At 37.9% G+C, this 15,323-nt stretch overlaps 1 protein-coding gene and 1 pseudogene across 10 annotated transcripts in view; both read right to left on the bottom strand.

Moving 5' to 3' along the window:
- Positions 1–15,323, bottom strand: part of LOC148854983 (DNA ligase 6-like) — a 113,069-nt gene that overhangs the window by 58,252 nt on the left and 39,494 nt on the right. For all 10 annotated transcript variants that reach the window (XR_016094889.1, XR_016094887.1, XR_016094886.1 and 7 more), the window contains 3 exons: positions 14,170–14,272; positions 10,539–10,667; positions 6,007–6,054 (listed from right to left, as the gene is read on the bottom strand). Coding sequence is in view for 4 of the 10 variants with exons in the window: in XM_088941212.1 (XP_088797338.1) it covers positions 6,007–6,054; positions 10,539–10,667; positions 14,170–14,272 (280 nt within the window). In the remaining 6 variants the exon portion in view is untranslated. The remainder of the gene's footprint in view (positions 1–6,006; positions 6,055–10,538; positions 10,668–14,169; positions 14,273–15,323) is intronic.
- Positions 3,245–4,193, bottom strand: LOC148854984 (ATP synthase subunit beta, mitochondrial pseudogene; annotated as a pseudogene).

Here is a 15,323-nt window from a genome sequence, read left to right as displayed (position 1 = left end):
GTGGACCTCTGGCAGTATACCTCATTGTGTATGTAGATGATATTGTAGTGACTGGTAATAATGTTTTAGGAATTCATGATCTAAAATCTTTTCTCCATACAGAGTTTGAGATTAAAGATTTTGGGGAATTGAGATACTTTCTTGGCAATAGAAGTGGTTCGATCCAAAGATGGGATTCTTATCTCCCAAAGGAAGTATGTTCTTGACTTGCTCTCTAAAACTGAAAAGATGGGTGCTAGACCAGTTGCTACTCCTATTGATACGAGTCATAAACTCTCAGCCTCAGATGGGACATTGTTAGAAGACAAAGGAATCTTTCAGAGACTTCTTGGGAAACTTTTGTACCTATGCATGACTCGGCCAGATATTGCATATGCAGTCAGTTGCATTAGCCAATTCATGCATGCTCCCCGAGACACTCATATGGCAGTAGCAAAGAGAATCCTATGTTATTTGAAGGGCTCCCTAGGAAAGGGTATTCTGTTTGCCAAGCATGGTCATATGAAACTTGAAGACTACACCGATGCTGGTAATGTTGTTTCTTGGAGAAGCAAGAAACAATCGGTTGTTGCTCAGTCTTCCGCTGAAGCAGAATACAGGGCCATGGCACATGAAGTTTCTGAATTATTATGGCTAAAATCATTGATGGAAGAACTTGGGGTTGAATATGACAAGCCAATGATGTTGTACTATGATAATCAGGCTGCCATCAACATTGATCACAACCCAGTGCAACATGATAGAACTAAGCATATTGAAGTTGATCGACACTTCGTTAGGGAAAGGGTCTCTTTGGGTGAAGTGTGTCTTCCTTTCATCACATCTGAAGGACAGTTGGCAGATTTTCTCACCAAAGGCATTCCCAAGGCAAAAGTTCAGCATGATACCAGCAAGCTTGGCATGATTGACATCTATGCTCAACTTGAGGGGGAGTGTAGAGAAGATGGGCCGAATGGCCCATAGGCTGTTTATTCTTGTTATTTATGTTTTTCTGCAATGGGCCTTATTCTGGGCCCATCCTGTCTATATATGTTCTTTGTAAGTTCTTGCCCAACTAAGGGCCTCCTTGTAATTATTCAAATCTATCTTAATAAAATAGTGTTAGGGTGCTGAGAGAGAGTTAGGTTCAAAACTCTCATTCTCAAACCCTCATTGCCGAACTCTCAATCTCTCCTCTCATCATTGTCCCATCCAGTTGAGATCTTCTTGAGGAACAACAACAACAGCTCACTTAGTTCTTGTCCTACAATCATTTGTCTCCCTCCTATAAGTCTTTTCTCACATCCATTGCCGATGTTCCCATTCCCAGAACAATACAGGAAGCATTGGAAGTACCAGAATAGAAAGATGCAATAAAAGCATAAATGGATGCCCTCATCAAAAACAATACTTGGGAGATAGTTGATCAGCCTATAGGTAAAAAACCGGTTGGATGTAAATGGGTATTCGCTGTGAAACATAATGCTGATGGTTCTATTGAAAGGTATAAGGCCCAGTTAGTTGCAAAAGGATTTACTTAGACACATGGTATTGACTACTTGGAAACTTTTGCACCAGTAGCAAAGATGATCACTATCAGAGCGTTATTATCTCTTACAGCCAGTTACTCTTGGTCGTTGTATCAGATGGATATTAAAAATGCCTTCCTCAATGGAGACTTGCAAGAAGAGGTTTACATTTAGTTGCCTCCTGGATTTTATGGGTACAGAGACAGGAAAGAAGGTTTGTCGGTTGAATAAAGCCTTTATGGACTAAAACAGTCTCCTAGAGCTTGTTTTGATAGATTTAGACAAGCCCTTGAAAGGTTCGGATATGTATAGGCCCAGTCAGACCACACCTTGTTTATTAAGAGAGTGGATTCTTCCTTAACCTTGCTTGCTATATATGTGGATGATATTGTAGTAACAGGAAATGATAATACTTAGATTGAGTCCCTTAAACAACTCCTTCATCAAGAGTTTGAGGTAAAAGATTTAGGAAAACTACAATATTTCTTGGGCATTGAGGTAGCCAGATCCAAGCATAGGATTTTTTTTTCTCAAAGAAAGTATGTTCTTGACCTATTGGAAGAAACAGGAAAGTTGGGCGTTAAGCCTGCTGACACACCCATTGAACAAAATCACAAGATCAGTGCAGAGGGTGGAGAACCCCTTGAAGATAAAGCTATGTTCCAACGGTTAGTTGGAAAACTTCTCTATCTTTGTCTCACTCGACCCGACATCAATTATGCAGTCAGTGTGGTTAGTCAGTATATGCACTCTCTTTGGACTACTCACCTCACAATTGAGAGGATACTAACATATTTGAAGAGGTGCCCAGGTAGAGGCATTTTATTCAAGAATGATGATCACATGAAGATAGAAGTTTTCACAGATGCTGATTGGGCTGAGTGTGTTGATGATCGAAGATCTACCTCTAGATATTGTGCTTTTGTAGGAGGTAACATTGTCTCTTGGAGGAACAAGAAACAAAATGTTGTTTCTCGTTCCAGTGTTGAAGCTGAATATAGGTCCATGGCAAATGGTGTAGCTAAGATCCTATGGTTGAGATCATTATTTGAGAAGTTAGGTATTATTTATGAGAAACCCTCGATGTTGTATTGTGATAATCAAGCTGCCATCAATATAGCTCATAATCCGGTACAACACGACAGGACTAAGCATATTGAAGTGGATCAACATTTTATCAGAGAAAGGGTTACATCTCAAGAAGTATGTCTTCCATACATCACCTCCGACATGCAGCTGGCAGACCTTCTCACCAAGGCGGTTTCAAGGAAAAAGTTAGAAGCAGATCTATGCAAGTTGGGAATGACAAACATCTATTCCCAACTTGAAGGGGAGTGTAGAGAACACTAACGTAGACCCCACTAAGGTGGTCCTCCACTGTTCGTATGTCAACAATAAGTTATGATTAGGATTAGTTCTTTATGATAAGATTAGGACTAGTCTTTTATAAGATTAGGATTAAGTCTTTTTTTCAGCTTTATCTTATCTTATCTTGCCATGTATGCAATTCAGTCCTTTTACAAGTATGATACTATGTATATAAATTTAAGAGGGGGGCAGTTGTTTAAACACATCAACCCAACTCTCTTTTATCAAAATCTCTCTCTCTCTCTTTTCTCCCTCTTCTTTTCTTATTTTTATTCCCCTTTAAGTGTCTGTTCAATCTTGAGCAACTACTTCTCCATATTTATGTATATGTGTTTGTTAATATAACTATGCCCTCAATTGTACTTTTTTTAGTAACAAATAACAAGCAAAGCAGACACCTCAGAATTTGCTTGTGTGAAACGGAATATGTAATCAATGAAGAGAAGCACATCTTGCCCTTCAGCACCTTGGAAGTGCTCAACAACAGTAAGACCAGTTAGGCCAACACAGGCATGGGCACCTGTAGAGATCATTATCCTCCCTAGTATGTTCTCCAACACCAGCAGAGACAGAGAAACCACCATGAGCACAGTTTTTCCTACACCAACACCACCAAACAGCCCAATCTTCCCACCTCTCTGGTATGGTGCAAGGAGATCCACAACCTAAATTCTAGTGACAAGAATTTGTTGTTAGGTGGCCTACTCAACGAAAGTTGGGGTTTCCTGATGGATAGGTAGGAGTGGTCGGTTTTTATTTCACCCTTCTCATCTATAGGCTCTCCACTAACATTCATAATTCAACCAAGTGTGGCCCTACCGACAAGCACAATGATCGTGTAACTAGTGTTAAGGACCCTTTCTCCTTGTACAAGCCCTTCATTACCGTCCATGGTAATGGACTTGACCATATTCTCTCCCAAATGTCGAACGACTTTAAGCACCAAATGGATTGAATTGTCTAAAACCTCAAGTGTAGTCAAAATTGGGGGCAATTCCTCGTTGAATCTAACATCGATGACAACAAAGATCACTTGACAAACACAACCAATCACACCACCCCCATTAACTCATCAGTGATCTTGCCACTAAGGCCAACTTCCTTGGTCGATGGTAGTGATGGAGCCAACGGTGCCAGAGTAGCAGCAGAAGATGCATTGTCTACAAGACTACAACGCAATTGAGAAGGAAATCCTTAGGGGAAGGGCAAGATGCAAGGGATGGGGATGGACTTCTGGGGGTTGATGATTGAGGATCATGACCCAAAGCGACATAAGGATGATCGAATAAGGAACGACAAGACCTAGCGAGAAGCCATGGCTAAAGTTTGAAAACTAGGACCCTAAGGCGACTAGGGTGAGGATTTTTGTTCTATCAATGGCTGTCGGTGCTGCAACAGAGACGAAACCTCATTGGGTTTTTTTGGTTTCAGAAGCAAAAAAGAAGCCTATATACATAGTGGGCCCAGGGGATTTAAATCAATTAGTGTTGGGCCGAATGGAGGGTCCATTGATAGAGGAATTTTAGACCAATTTGTTGAGAGATATCAAGGAGTTGAGTCTACTTATTTTGAACCTAAAATCTTGAGGCACTCATTAGTGAAGCATGTGACATCGAATGGTGATGGAAGCCTTATAAACTGTTCAAATGGTTCACCTTCACCTTCATTGAGAGTGGAAGACAAGGAGAGAATAAGCGTATTGGTGGTCTGATAACTTTGAGGATGTTTGGTTCCACTGTTGTTTTGTGAAGAAATGTTTTGTACGAATTTTGTCTTGAAAAACAGGACAAAATGTTTTCTTCACTTTGTGATGGCTAGGCGCCACATAAGCTAAACAGTAAAAAAATGCCTTACCATTGGGGGAAAACGTCATAATGGCATTTCCTCCATTGGGTGGATCTCACATAACCCAAGAAAAACATTTTCTTGACTAACAGCTTAACCAAACAAAATTCCAAACTCCACTGGGGGGAAATGCCTATTTGGTGCTACACTAGTGCCAATTTTCTAATTAACGACAATAATACCAAAAACCATCTTAGTGATTCAAGAGGAGGAAGTTTTTCATGGAGGTTGCAAGGAATCATTGGGGGGGGGGGATAAGGCAAAAGTAGCTCTGGTCTCAGACAAGGGTATGGTTATTACAAGAAAGTCAAGGAAGTTGTGAAAGCATTAAGTACAGTTTGACGGTTCAAAACTCAAAAAGGATAAAAAAATAACGTCAGATTCCGGTTTCTAAGGTGTTTGCAAGGATAAAGGGAGGACTGTTTGGGGTAGGACCTAACAAGATAGTTAAAAATAATCCAATCAAAAGAAGAAAAGAAGTCCTCTTTCAGGAAATAGAGAAGAAGAGATATTGAATTGTTATCCAGTTTGGGAGGTTAGGGGCTGTGTTGGGCTGCTTGAGGGTTGTTGGCCAGGCTTATGAGATGTTTTTGGGTTTTGCCGTCTTTTGTGATGTATTTTTATTTGTGTTTTGTTTCGAATGCTCATGTGAGGGGACTTGGTAGAAGGGTTAGTCTTTGTGTTGCCAAGGGCATATGTGAGGGTTTCTTCTGGAATTTAGTCTTTGGGTTGTCTCTTCTCTCGAGCGGTCACTTATCACCTTCCTTGTATTTCTTTTTTTGTTTAATAAATTTTTATTTATCTTCAAAAAATAAATTCATATACATATTATGGTGGTGCATTTTGTGATAAAATAAACCTACACTTCTACAATAGCTAGACAAGAAAAGTCCTATAAATTTTGCAAAAATATTGTTGAGATTATTACATTGTTGTTTATGGTTTATTTGGTTACATTATCTGTTTATTTCAGTCCAGTTTTCTATTTTGCTATGTATTGGGTGGCACCAGGGGTATATGATTCATTTCATGTAATTTTTAGTGAGAAATATAAATATAAGAAAGAGGCACAGGCCCACTACTTTTTGACTCTTCCTAAATTCTTCCCTCCTCTTCTCCTCTTTTCTTCCTCTCTACTCCATCTTTTAATGGCATGATCTATCAAACTACATTAACGTTAACAAAATAAATCTCAAATTCTGAATTCCAAGTAATATGTTCTCCAAACAAGTAGTAAAACAATGGAATAAATCACTAAAATGTAAAATCAGATTGAGGAACTTACCAAATTGGGAAGTATATTATAGGCCTCAATTACTGATGAAGAAATCAACTAGCAAGTAAATAAAAGTTAGATCAGAAACAAAAACAGACCAAAAATACATAATTCTAAGTTCAATGAGTGAACCATATATCTTTTTTTTTTCATGATAAATAATTGTATGCATTCACCGGAGAGAAAAAAAAAACGCCATGCTGCACACAACAAATGGCAGCAGGCCTACAAGTAGATTAAATTGATTGAATCATTTGCATTGATAGGTAGAGTAAGCTTACATGTTCTATCTTCATGGAAATAAAATATCATAGATTATCATAGATATCACTTAATGACTTCATTTTCACCCTAAAACATACAGTAGATACTTTATTACAGTAACCTCCACTAAGGGCAATCCATTGCTTCAATAATTGTGTACCATATCAATTTGATTGATGTGACCAAGGTTCAAAGTATCGGAAACGCAAGGTGTATCGGAAAGGCGATTTTAAGAGACGCATCAGGATACATTTTGGATATGCAAGGATATAGATGAAAAATCAATATACGCATAAATATGTTAGGAAATTCAAATAAAGCATGAAAATATATATATAATTAACGATACTTACATGTTTTATATGATTGTAAATAAGTCATTTAAATGTAAAAAGCCATAATTTAATCTTTACATAAAATGTGACATATCGAGATATAATTAGTTTAAAAAATGATGGAATAACTAAAATGTGAATGTATATACATCAATTTTCAAATAACCAATATAATTATCTTAATATTTATTAGTATATAAATTTTAATAATTAATTTCAGCATTTATTAATAAGCACCACTAAGAAAAGAGAAAATTGACTTAAAACTAAAAATGCATATAATTACAACAAACAAATCAGAGTGGTCTAGTGACCAGGGCTAATATTTGTAGTGTTTACACTAGCAAAATGAAATTAGTGAGAGAGAGAATCATTAATTAATAGAATTAATGATAGAATTGTAATTAGGCACTAAAATTCAAATTTAAATTTAAATTTGCCTTAAATATAGGAGTAATTAATGAGAGAGATTCGGTATTAAATATGAACTAATGAAATTAATGGAACAAGGGGAACCGAAATGATTCGGTTTGTATCAGCCTGTTTTGGGCTTGTATCAACTGACACAGATCCGAAACAGCCCGATACAGGCCTGTATTGGCTGATACATACGAAAAGAAACGTAACACATGATTTTTACACATTCCATGTATCGGTATCTGATGAGGCAAGAAAAAAAAAGAACAAAAAAAGAAATGTGTGTATGTATTCTGTTTTGCATGTTTTTCTTGTAGTAGGATCCCAAATCTTTGGGTAGCTTTGTTGATAGTTTGGGACCAGGGGTATTTTTGTCATTCTATATGTCAGATTTTTGGTCAGGGGCAGTTGGGTGCATCTCTGTTGGGTTTTGGTCTCTTGGGTCTTTTTGTAACAAAAGTAATCTTTTAGGGGTTCATTTGAAGTTAGTTTTGTTCTTAAGGAGTTGTTGGTGAGAGGAAAACATTCTACGAGCTTATGTGTAAATATTTTAACTAGCTTGTCCACCAAGCCAGTGAGTCTTATAAAAGAGACGGGGGTTGTTTCTGTAGGGGTCTTTTTGGTTCTTTCTCTCTTGTTTGAGTTGTAGCTCAGCCCCAGCTAGGGTTTTCAAGCATTGGGAGCTTGGGTTTTGAGGAGTTGACCCATTTTGGCACCTTCCAATCCCTCCATCATTGCGTGTCCGTGCGGGAGGCCAGCTTGCTGCCATTGTTACTGTAGCGGAACTGTTCCAGGAGGAGTTTTACTTCAGGTTCAGGTCTGAAACCCATAAAAATCCAACTTATTTTGTTGTTTTCAGCTTGGTATTTCTTGTGCTTATTGCTGTATACTTGAGGTACTGCATGTAACTTGTCTTACTGTCCACATCAGTATCTTATTAGGACGACATGTATCGGCCGATACGGCCCAATACGTTGCAACATTTTAAACCTTGGATGTGACTATAGTTGGATTAAATGTAAAACTAAGTATGGAAGGGATGCCTAACTTTGATTAGTTTTAAACTAAGCCAGAAGAGCTAAAGTATATATGCATGCAAATTTATGACACACAAAAAGCAATAGTCAAGAAAAGTGACCTTAAGATAGACATAACAACTAATTCCACTGCTTTGCTCATCTATCCACAAGGCAGAAGACCTTGAAAAGTGTTTCCACCATGATTCTTAACTGCTGCATCTCTCGTTTTTTTCCCCTTTTCTAGGGGTGTTAAGATTGACGATAAGACTGAGCATGTTTGTTGAACAAAAATATTCTTCCTCTTTTTCCAAGCAGTCTAGGATAATAGCATGTTGTTTAATGAGCCGTTGTTATAAAATTGGCAATGGGCCAATACACAAAAATAAGATTTTCATAATGAGGCTAGCAAAGATGTAGTTGATCAGATAGATGAATAGCAAGACAGGAACAGAAAAATCAGAAGATGGAAATTGGTGGCTTAATCATCTATGTTAAAGCCCAAGAGATCTTTACAATGGTACCCACCACAACAATGCTTACAATCTACACTTTGATGGTTACATCTTAGGCAATCCCGGACCTTCCAGCATTGGATGAGTTACCAGAAGTTGTAAATGGAAACATTAGAGCCATGTTCCCAGGTCCAACATGCTTTGGAACTCTAAGAGAGCAGAACTGCTGGCAATCCCTCATGGCTTAAAAATAGGCAGGTCACTAAATTTCACAGATTTGATTTTAGAAGGAGATTTGAAGGTTGTAGTGGGTTAGATTAAAAATGACAGCATGGGAATTTGGCAATACAAAAGCATCACGAGGGAGATCAAAGCAACGAGATCACATACAAACAAGAAGAAAAGGGATTTTTGAAACCAGTCTTTTGTGAAATAAAGTAATAGAAATAGGATCAGGAGACTGAGGTTACCACTTGGTGCTGCTTGGCAGCTATACTAATATGCATATTCTTAACTAATGAAGTTTTAAGTTACCCATCAAAATGAAAGAAACAAGGAAACAAAGAAAATAAGAGGTCATCCAAGGGAAGCCAAAAGTAGCCCAATCAGATGAAATACTGAGCATGCTGAGATGGAGAATCTATGTACTTTTAAATCTCAAGCTAGAAAGGGAATGGAACAAGCTGGTGAGACACCATACAATATAAAGCATATAAAGAAGCTAGGATTATTTATTCAATCATAGTTGTTTTGTATAAGCTATGGTGATGATGTTAAAACTTAAAACCTTCTATTAAGTTTTCTTCTAATTTTTATTGGGTTGGAGAGATAGAGAGAGAGAGAATACCGAAACTATTCCATCAACAACTAGTACTGACAAGGGAAAAATTCATTAGTGTAAGATAGAGTGATTGGTTAAATCAGCAAATTAATTACTGAAGCTATATGGATTAAATGTAAATGGGTGGGTTAGCAATCTCCATTTGAACAGGATAAAGTCCACAAATCCTTGGAAAGGTATCATCTCCACCCATACATCTTTCTTTGCTTTTATAACATATAAAGTGGGAAATGGCTCTAAAATAAAATTCTGGAAAGACCTTTGGTGGGGGGAAACTACCCTTGCAGCCTCTTTCCCTAGACTTTTTAACCTTACCCTTGACCAAGAACCCACTATTTCTTCCTGCCTTCCAGACCAAACTGTTGAGAACACCCTAAACCTTCGACTCAGAAGACCTCTAAGGGATTCGGAAATTTCTGAATTAATAGACTTAATTCAGACCTTTAATCTCCCCCTCCTAATCTGACAACCGAATCTGGACTCTTCACCCTACTGGCAAATTCTCTTCTAAGTCTTATGTTCAAGGTTTTGATTGCTGATGAACAACATTCCTCCTTTCCTTTTAAGAAGATCTGGTGCAGCCACATCCCTTCAAGAGTTTGTTTCTTTGTCTGGGAAGCTTGTCTCCAGAAATTAAATACTTGTGATCTCTTGCAGAAAAAAGTTTTTGGGAAGACTGTCCACCTCTCCTCATGTTTGCATTTTATGCTTCAGTGAAGGTGAATCAGCAGATCACATTTTTCTTCACTGAAAGTTCACCCAAAAGATTTGTTTCCATTTCTTTAAAATGGCTGGTTACAACTGGGTTATGTCAGAGCACATTATGGACTTTTTGCATCAATGGCAAGGAACAGGTTTAAGTAAAAGGGACAGAATTTATTGACAATCAGTGCTACATGCAGTCTTGTGGGGAATTTGGGATGAAAGAAACAAATGCCTCTTTGACAATCTGTTCAAAGGACTCTCAGTCAATGATCTCAATAGAGATGCTTACCCCTTGTAAAATTAGTTTGGATTCCTAGGGGACACAATCATAAAGCAGATGGCTTAGCCAAATGTGGTGTGTATTTGGAGCATTTGTATAGCGACAAGCTTCCTCCTTTGTAATTTGTAGGGGTTCTTCCCCTGCTTTGTACATCTTCTTCCTTTAATGAATCCTGGTTAAATTTTTCTCAAAAAAAATATATATATACTGAAGCTATATGCATCAAACCTGAAGTTTCCCCTTTAGGTTTCCAAGTGTTCCTTCACCAAGAGGACTGGAGAATGAGTTTAGTACAACAGCTTGTGCTAATGCTGGCAAAATAGTTCTCATCGTGGCCCCAATTCGCAAATTACGGACCTGCACTTGAAACAGATTTTCAGACAAAAAAAAAAAAAAAACTACATAAAAAGTGAATTTATGACTGAAAATTAACAAAACAATGAATAATTGTGAAATATGGAATTCATTGTTGCAGAAGATCTTGCTTTTACTCCAGTTCATGCATTTCAGATCTATCGAACCTGCCCTATGTATTTTGGAACTCATACCCCAGTTATACATTTTCCCAAGAATATATCTTTTACAAAAATACAGTGATACAAAGGCATTATTTCTAATTAGATCAAAGTAACTTAAAAGATAAAATAGACACATGTATTGTTATTTGTTAAGAATATCCTTTTTTTTTGGATAAGGTAAAGTATATGTTCATTAAGCCAAAAGAAACTGTACATGAGATAATGTACCAGTATGTTAACTTTAGCCCCCCCCCCCCCAAAAAAAAAAAATCCGCCCTCAAAAAAGAAGAGAAAGTTTCAGTTTTAAATACAGAACTCAGAACTATCTGAGTCATTCAGAAGCTGACTAAGGCAAGAAGGCTCAGGACATCGATTCAAGTAATCAGAGTGAGAAACACCTACAGGAGAGAAGGCGGAAAAGGAAGCTTGATGACAGAGGAGGGAAGATTGAGGGAAAAGGAAGAGTTCAGGCCGAGATCCAAGAGGAAAGTAGAGAGGGGGAGAGGGAGACAGGAAGGAAAAAAGCTGAAGAATTCCCCAAGTTAAATATCTCTGAGAAAGAAAAAACCGACATTGATCAAAAAGTTGACAGACAGGTGGTAGTTGAGAAATCTCTTGGCCTTTTCTTTTTGTGGGGAGAAGCGGTGGTAAGGAAGGCAATCAAACATTTTGAGCAGAATAGAAGACAGGAAATTAACAAGAGGAATGCAGCTGGGGAAGGGAGCGAGGCTTGAGAGGAAGGTGAAGGAGAGGAATTAGACATTGTTGATGAAGAGTGAGGGGAAACATTGGTATTGAAGCAGGTGAGAAGGAGAGGTTTGGACGTCTTTGGCTTTTTCATCTTAGTTCTCAGATTCAGCTTGTTTTTCCCAAGGGGATGTTTCAAGTATTGGTTACTGGCTTCTTCCGTTTTTTGGGAGGTTTGGATCTGTAAAATGTTAGGGGGTCTTTCGTTTTGGGCTTTGGGTGCCTGTTGTTCTTAGCTCTTTCTGGAGGTGTTGCCTCATCACCTCTTTAGGGTGTATTTTCTTTTTCTGTTTTTAATGAATTTCATTTTTTACTGTTCAAAAAAATTCCATTGATGCCCTAAATCATTGAACCCACTGATTTAGTAAGACAAAATACACACTATTGCAAAGTCAAGAAAGAGTCAATATTGAAAGATACAATCATGGCATGTGGATTTGATATTTTCTGTTTTACCCCATTTCACTAAAACCAAAATGCATAATATATTACTTTTACTTTACATAATCATATGACCACATCTTTCCAACAAATGTTCCAAAAAGGTACAACATTGTCAAATTTACTCTGAATGAAAACTCTGTGGTTATAAGTAGTATCATCTGAAGATACCCGAACCACATACTTACAAAGTTCGGCCCCCTCCCCAAAATGAATAGACAGGCTCAACTTTGATGGCTCCTTTGGAAGCCCTGGAACTCTCAGAGTATGGGAAGCCCTTAGAGATCAGGAGGATATTATTTTGACAAGGACACTTATTGAGTCTGGAGGTACTGCCTGAACAGAGACCTTGATGCTATTTCAATGGTTTCCTCTGATGCACTCCTTTGGTTTATCATGAGTTCATGGAATTTCTAGGTGGTTATTAGTTTTTTTTTTTTTTTTGAGAAAAGGGCCCTTGGTTATTAGTTTGATGAGAGAGAATGGGAGAGATAGGCCCTTGGTCTCTTTCAACAACATATAAAGCAGCTAGAACTTTGGAATCCAGAGCACACATCCAAGTTCATCTAGATCTAGATATAAGCCAATTCATTAGCTAATTAGTTTGGCTAGAGGAGGTGTTGGGAGAAGCAACTTGTACACGAATTTGTAACTTCCAGGAGAGCTTAATACAACCAGGTGTTGTTTGGTACTTCTATATAGTACCACATGAATATCAATTATTGAGAGAAACTCAACAACTATCGAGCTTTCCCCCTCCCTAAGGCCCCAACTGAAACCTAAGTTCATGAGAAGACATAAGTCCATGAAATTTGAGATGGGTTCATTCTTGTAAAGGGAGAGAGAATAAAGTGAAGGAAATTGGTCCTTAAGAGTGGAGTCCCCTAGCCATAAGTCCTCCCAAAATCTAACTTTGTTGCAACACCCAACATCATACCTTAGAAAAGACAAGAAGACTGATAGTAAATTGTGAATGGACTTCCAAGGAGAAGCTGAAGAGGCCTGGTAGGATACCCTAGCGTCCAAACTAGTATCCAACATACCATGTATGCTCACTATAACCCTGTGCCACAAGCTTTCCTGTTCAAGAGGGAATCTCCAGAGCCATTTTCTCAGAAATGCCACATTCTTCTCCACAAGATTACCTATGCCTAGACCACCTTGGTGGACCTGGTCCCTACTTCTACATACCATGTCCCATTTCACTAGGTGATCTTCCTTCCCTTCACCTGGTTCCCACAAGAAGTCTCCCAGACATTTTTCCAGTTTTCTTGCCACATTGACAAGTAACCTAAGTGTAGATAGGAAGTAGAGTGACAACTGGCAAGTTGACTAAAGTGGTTCTGATCAAGGTAATTTTACCTCCAGGTTCGAACCTGTTGATTTTAGGTTCCCCATCACTTCCTCGTTTTACTCTTCACAGAACACAATGATGTCATCGGCAAATTGTACATGGGTAACCACCAACCCAAGGCTTCCCACTCTTCAGCCCCTAATCAAGTTATCCAAGTCAGCTTTTGCAATCATCATGCTTAACACTTCTACAACTAAGGTAAATAGGAAGGGTGAAATTTGGTTTCCTTTGACCCCATCACTGACCACAATTTAGAAACGAAAAGAAGAGATACACCCCTTAATCCAGTCACACCATCTCTGCCCAAAACCAAATTTACCCCAAGTTTCCAGGAGGAAGGTCAAGTCTACCAAGCTATAGGCCTTTTATAGGTCTAATTGCACACTAACCCCTTCTCTCTCTTCCTTTTCTTCTCCTCAACGCATTCATTGGCAATTAGGACCTGATCCACTATCTGTCTACCATGAATGAAAGCTCCCTAGTTTTAGGAAATCAGGGAGGGCAAGACCTTCTTTATATAAGCCTGGTGGGGAGCTTAAAAAAAGAAAAAAATATCTTCCTTTATAACATTGTTCACCCCATGCCTATTCTGGATTTTTGTCCTCTAGTAAAGCCAGTTGCATCCCTAGCAACATTATTTCAATATTAAAATACTAGGAAGTTGATTGCCTTATTTCTTAGATGCATATATACTGCACATAAAAACCCATAGAAGATCAATTAGGAAAAGAAGAAACCCATAGAAGCCCAATATTAATAACCCATATAATTGTCCCAAAAGAATATCACAAAATCTTACCAGTGTTCGAATAAGAAACTTCACTTCTTTTTCTCTACATAAACGTATAAGATTTACAATGAGGGCCTTCTTTCTAGCAGCACTTCCATTGCCTGTTTCCACACTGAAGAATTCCAACATAAGTAGCAACATAACAAGTTAATTTGCATAAGAAAAACACGGTACACCTTCCTTCCTTTTCCTTGGATGATTGGAAAAATAATAAAGGGCAAGGAACAAGCAGCACCCACCCATCCCAAGAAGGAACATGAATGGTGAAAGGCTGTAGGCTACCAAAAAACCAAAAACATATAAAGCATATTATCTGCAGGATCTACACCAATTCCAGCTAAGGTCATTTGGTAAAGAATTAGCAACCTCTAAATTCAAACATGCTATTAACATACAATAGAATGAAACTAAAATTTTCAGAAAGGATCTGGGCACTTGCAGCATTTCAAGCTAGAGCTTATGTCTTTTTTTTTTTTTTTTTTGAAGATAAATAAAGAAAATTTCATTGCTTAAAAGGGAGAATACAGCTTAAACAGGCAAAGAAAAGTATCACAAAAAAACAAATTCATAGTACATAAAGCATAAACCAAAATTCATCAAAAATTAAAAAAATAAAGCATAAACCAAATCTGCAACAGGAAGTAACATTTGGAAATAGGCAATATGATAACAACATCCATTTGAGAACTAACAACCATTAGTTTTATTTAAAAATAATAATAAAAAAAATAAAACAATCTGAGACAGGAAGGTAGATCTTTAACATTCTTGGTTGAATTTCTTGATGATTGTATTTAGGGGAAGACAATTGTGTCTCACTGATCTTCCAAGAAAAGGAGAGAAGCAAACAACAAATTATGGATTGTGTAATGACCAGAACTATACATTGGCTACAAACTATGGAACTGTTTAGACATTTCTCCTTTGATGACATTTGGAGGAATTGGTTTTCAGTGGCTTCTAGTTTAGTGCAAAAGACTAAAACACGGTTGGTTTGGACACCTCCCATTGAAGGCTTTATGAAACTAAACTTTGATGTGAGTAGTCAGGGCAACCCAGGCCTTTCTGGAATTGGTGGGACCATAAGAGACAAGGATGGCAATCTGAGAGAACTCTACTCATGACCGATGGGATATGGAGACTCCTTAAGGGCTGAACCCTAT

This window comes from Nelumbo lutea, chromosome 4, assembly GCF_056320005.1.
Source record: "Nelumbo lutea isolate HS-2025 chromosome 4, American lotus-T2T, whole genome shotgun sequence".
Classification (NCBI taxonomy): domain Eukaryota; kingdom Viridiplantae; phylum Streptophyta; class Magnoliopsida; order Proteales; family Nelumbonaceae; genus Nelumbo; species Nelumbo lutea.
The sequence above is the reverse complement of the archived record's forward strand: the minus strand, read 5'-3'. Positions and strand labels throughout refer to the sequence as shown.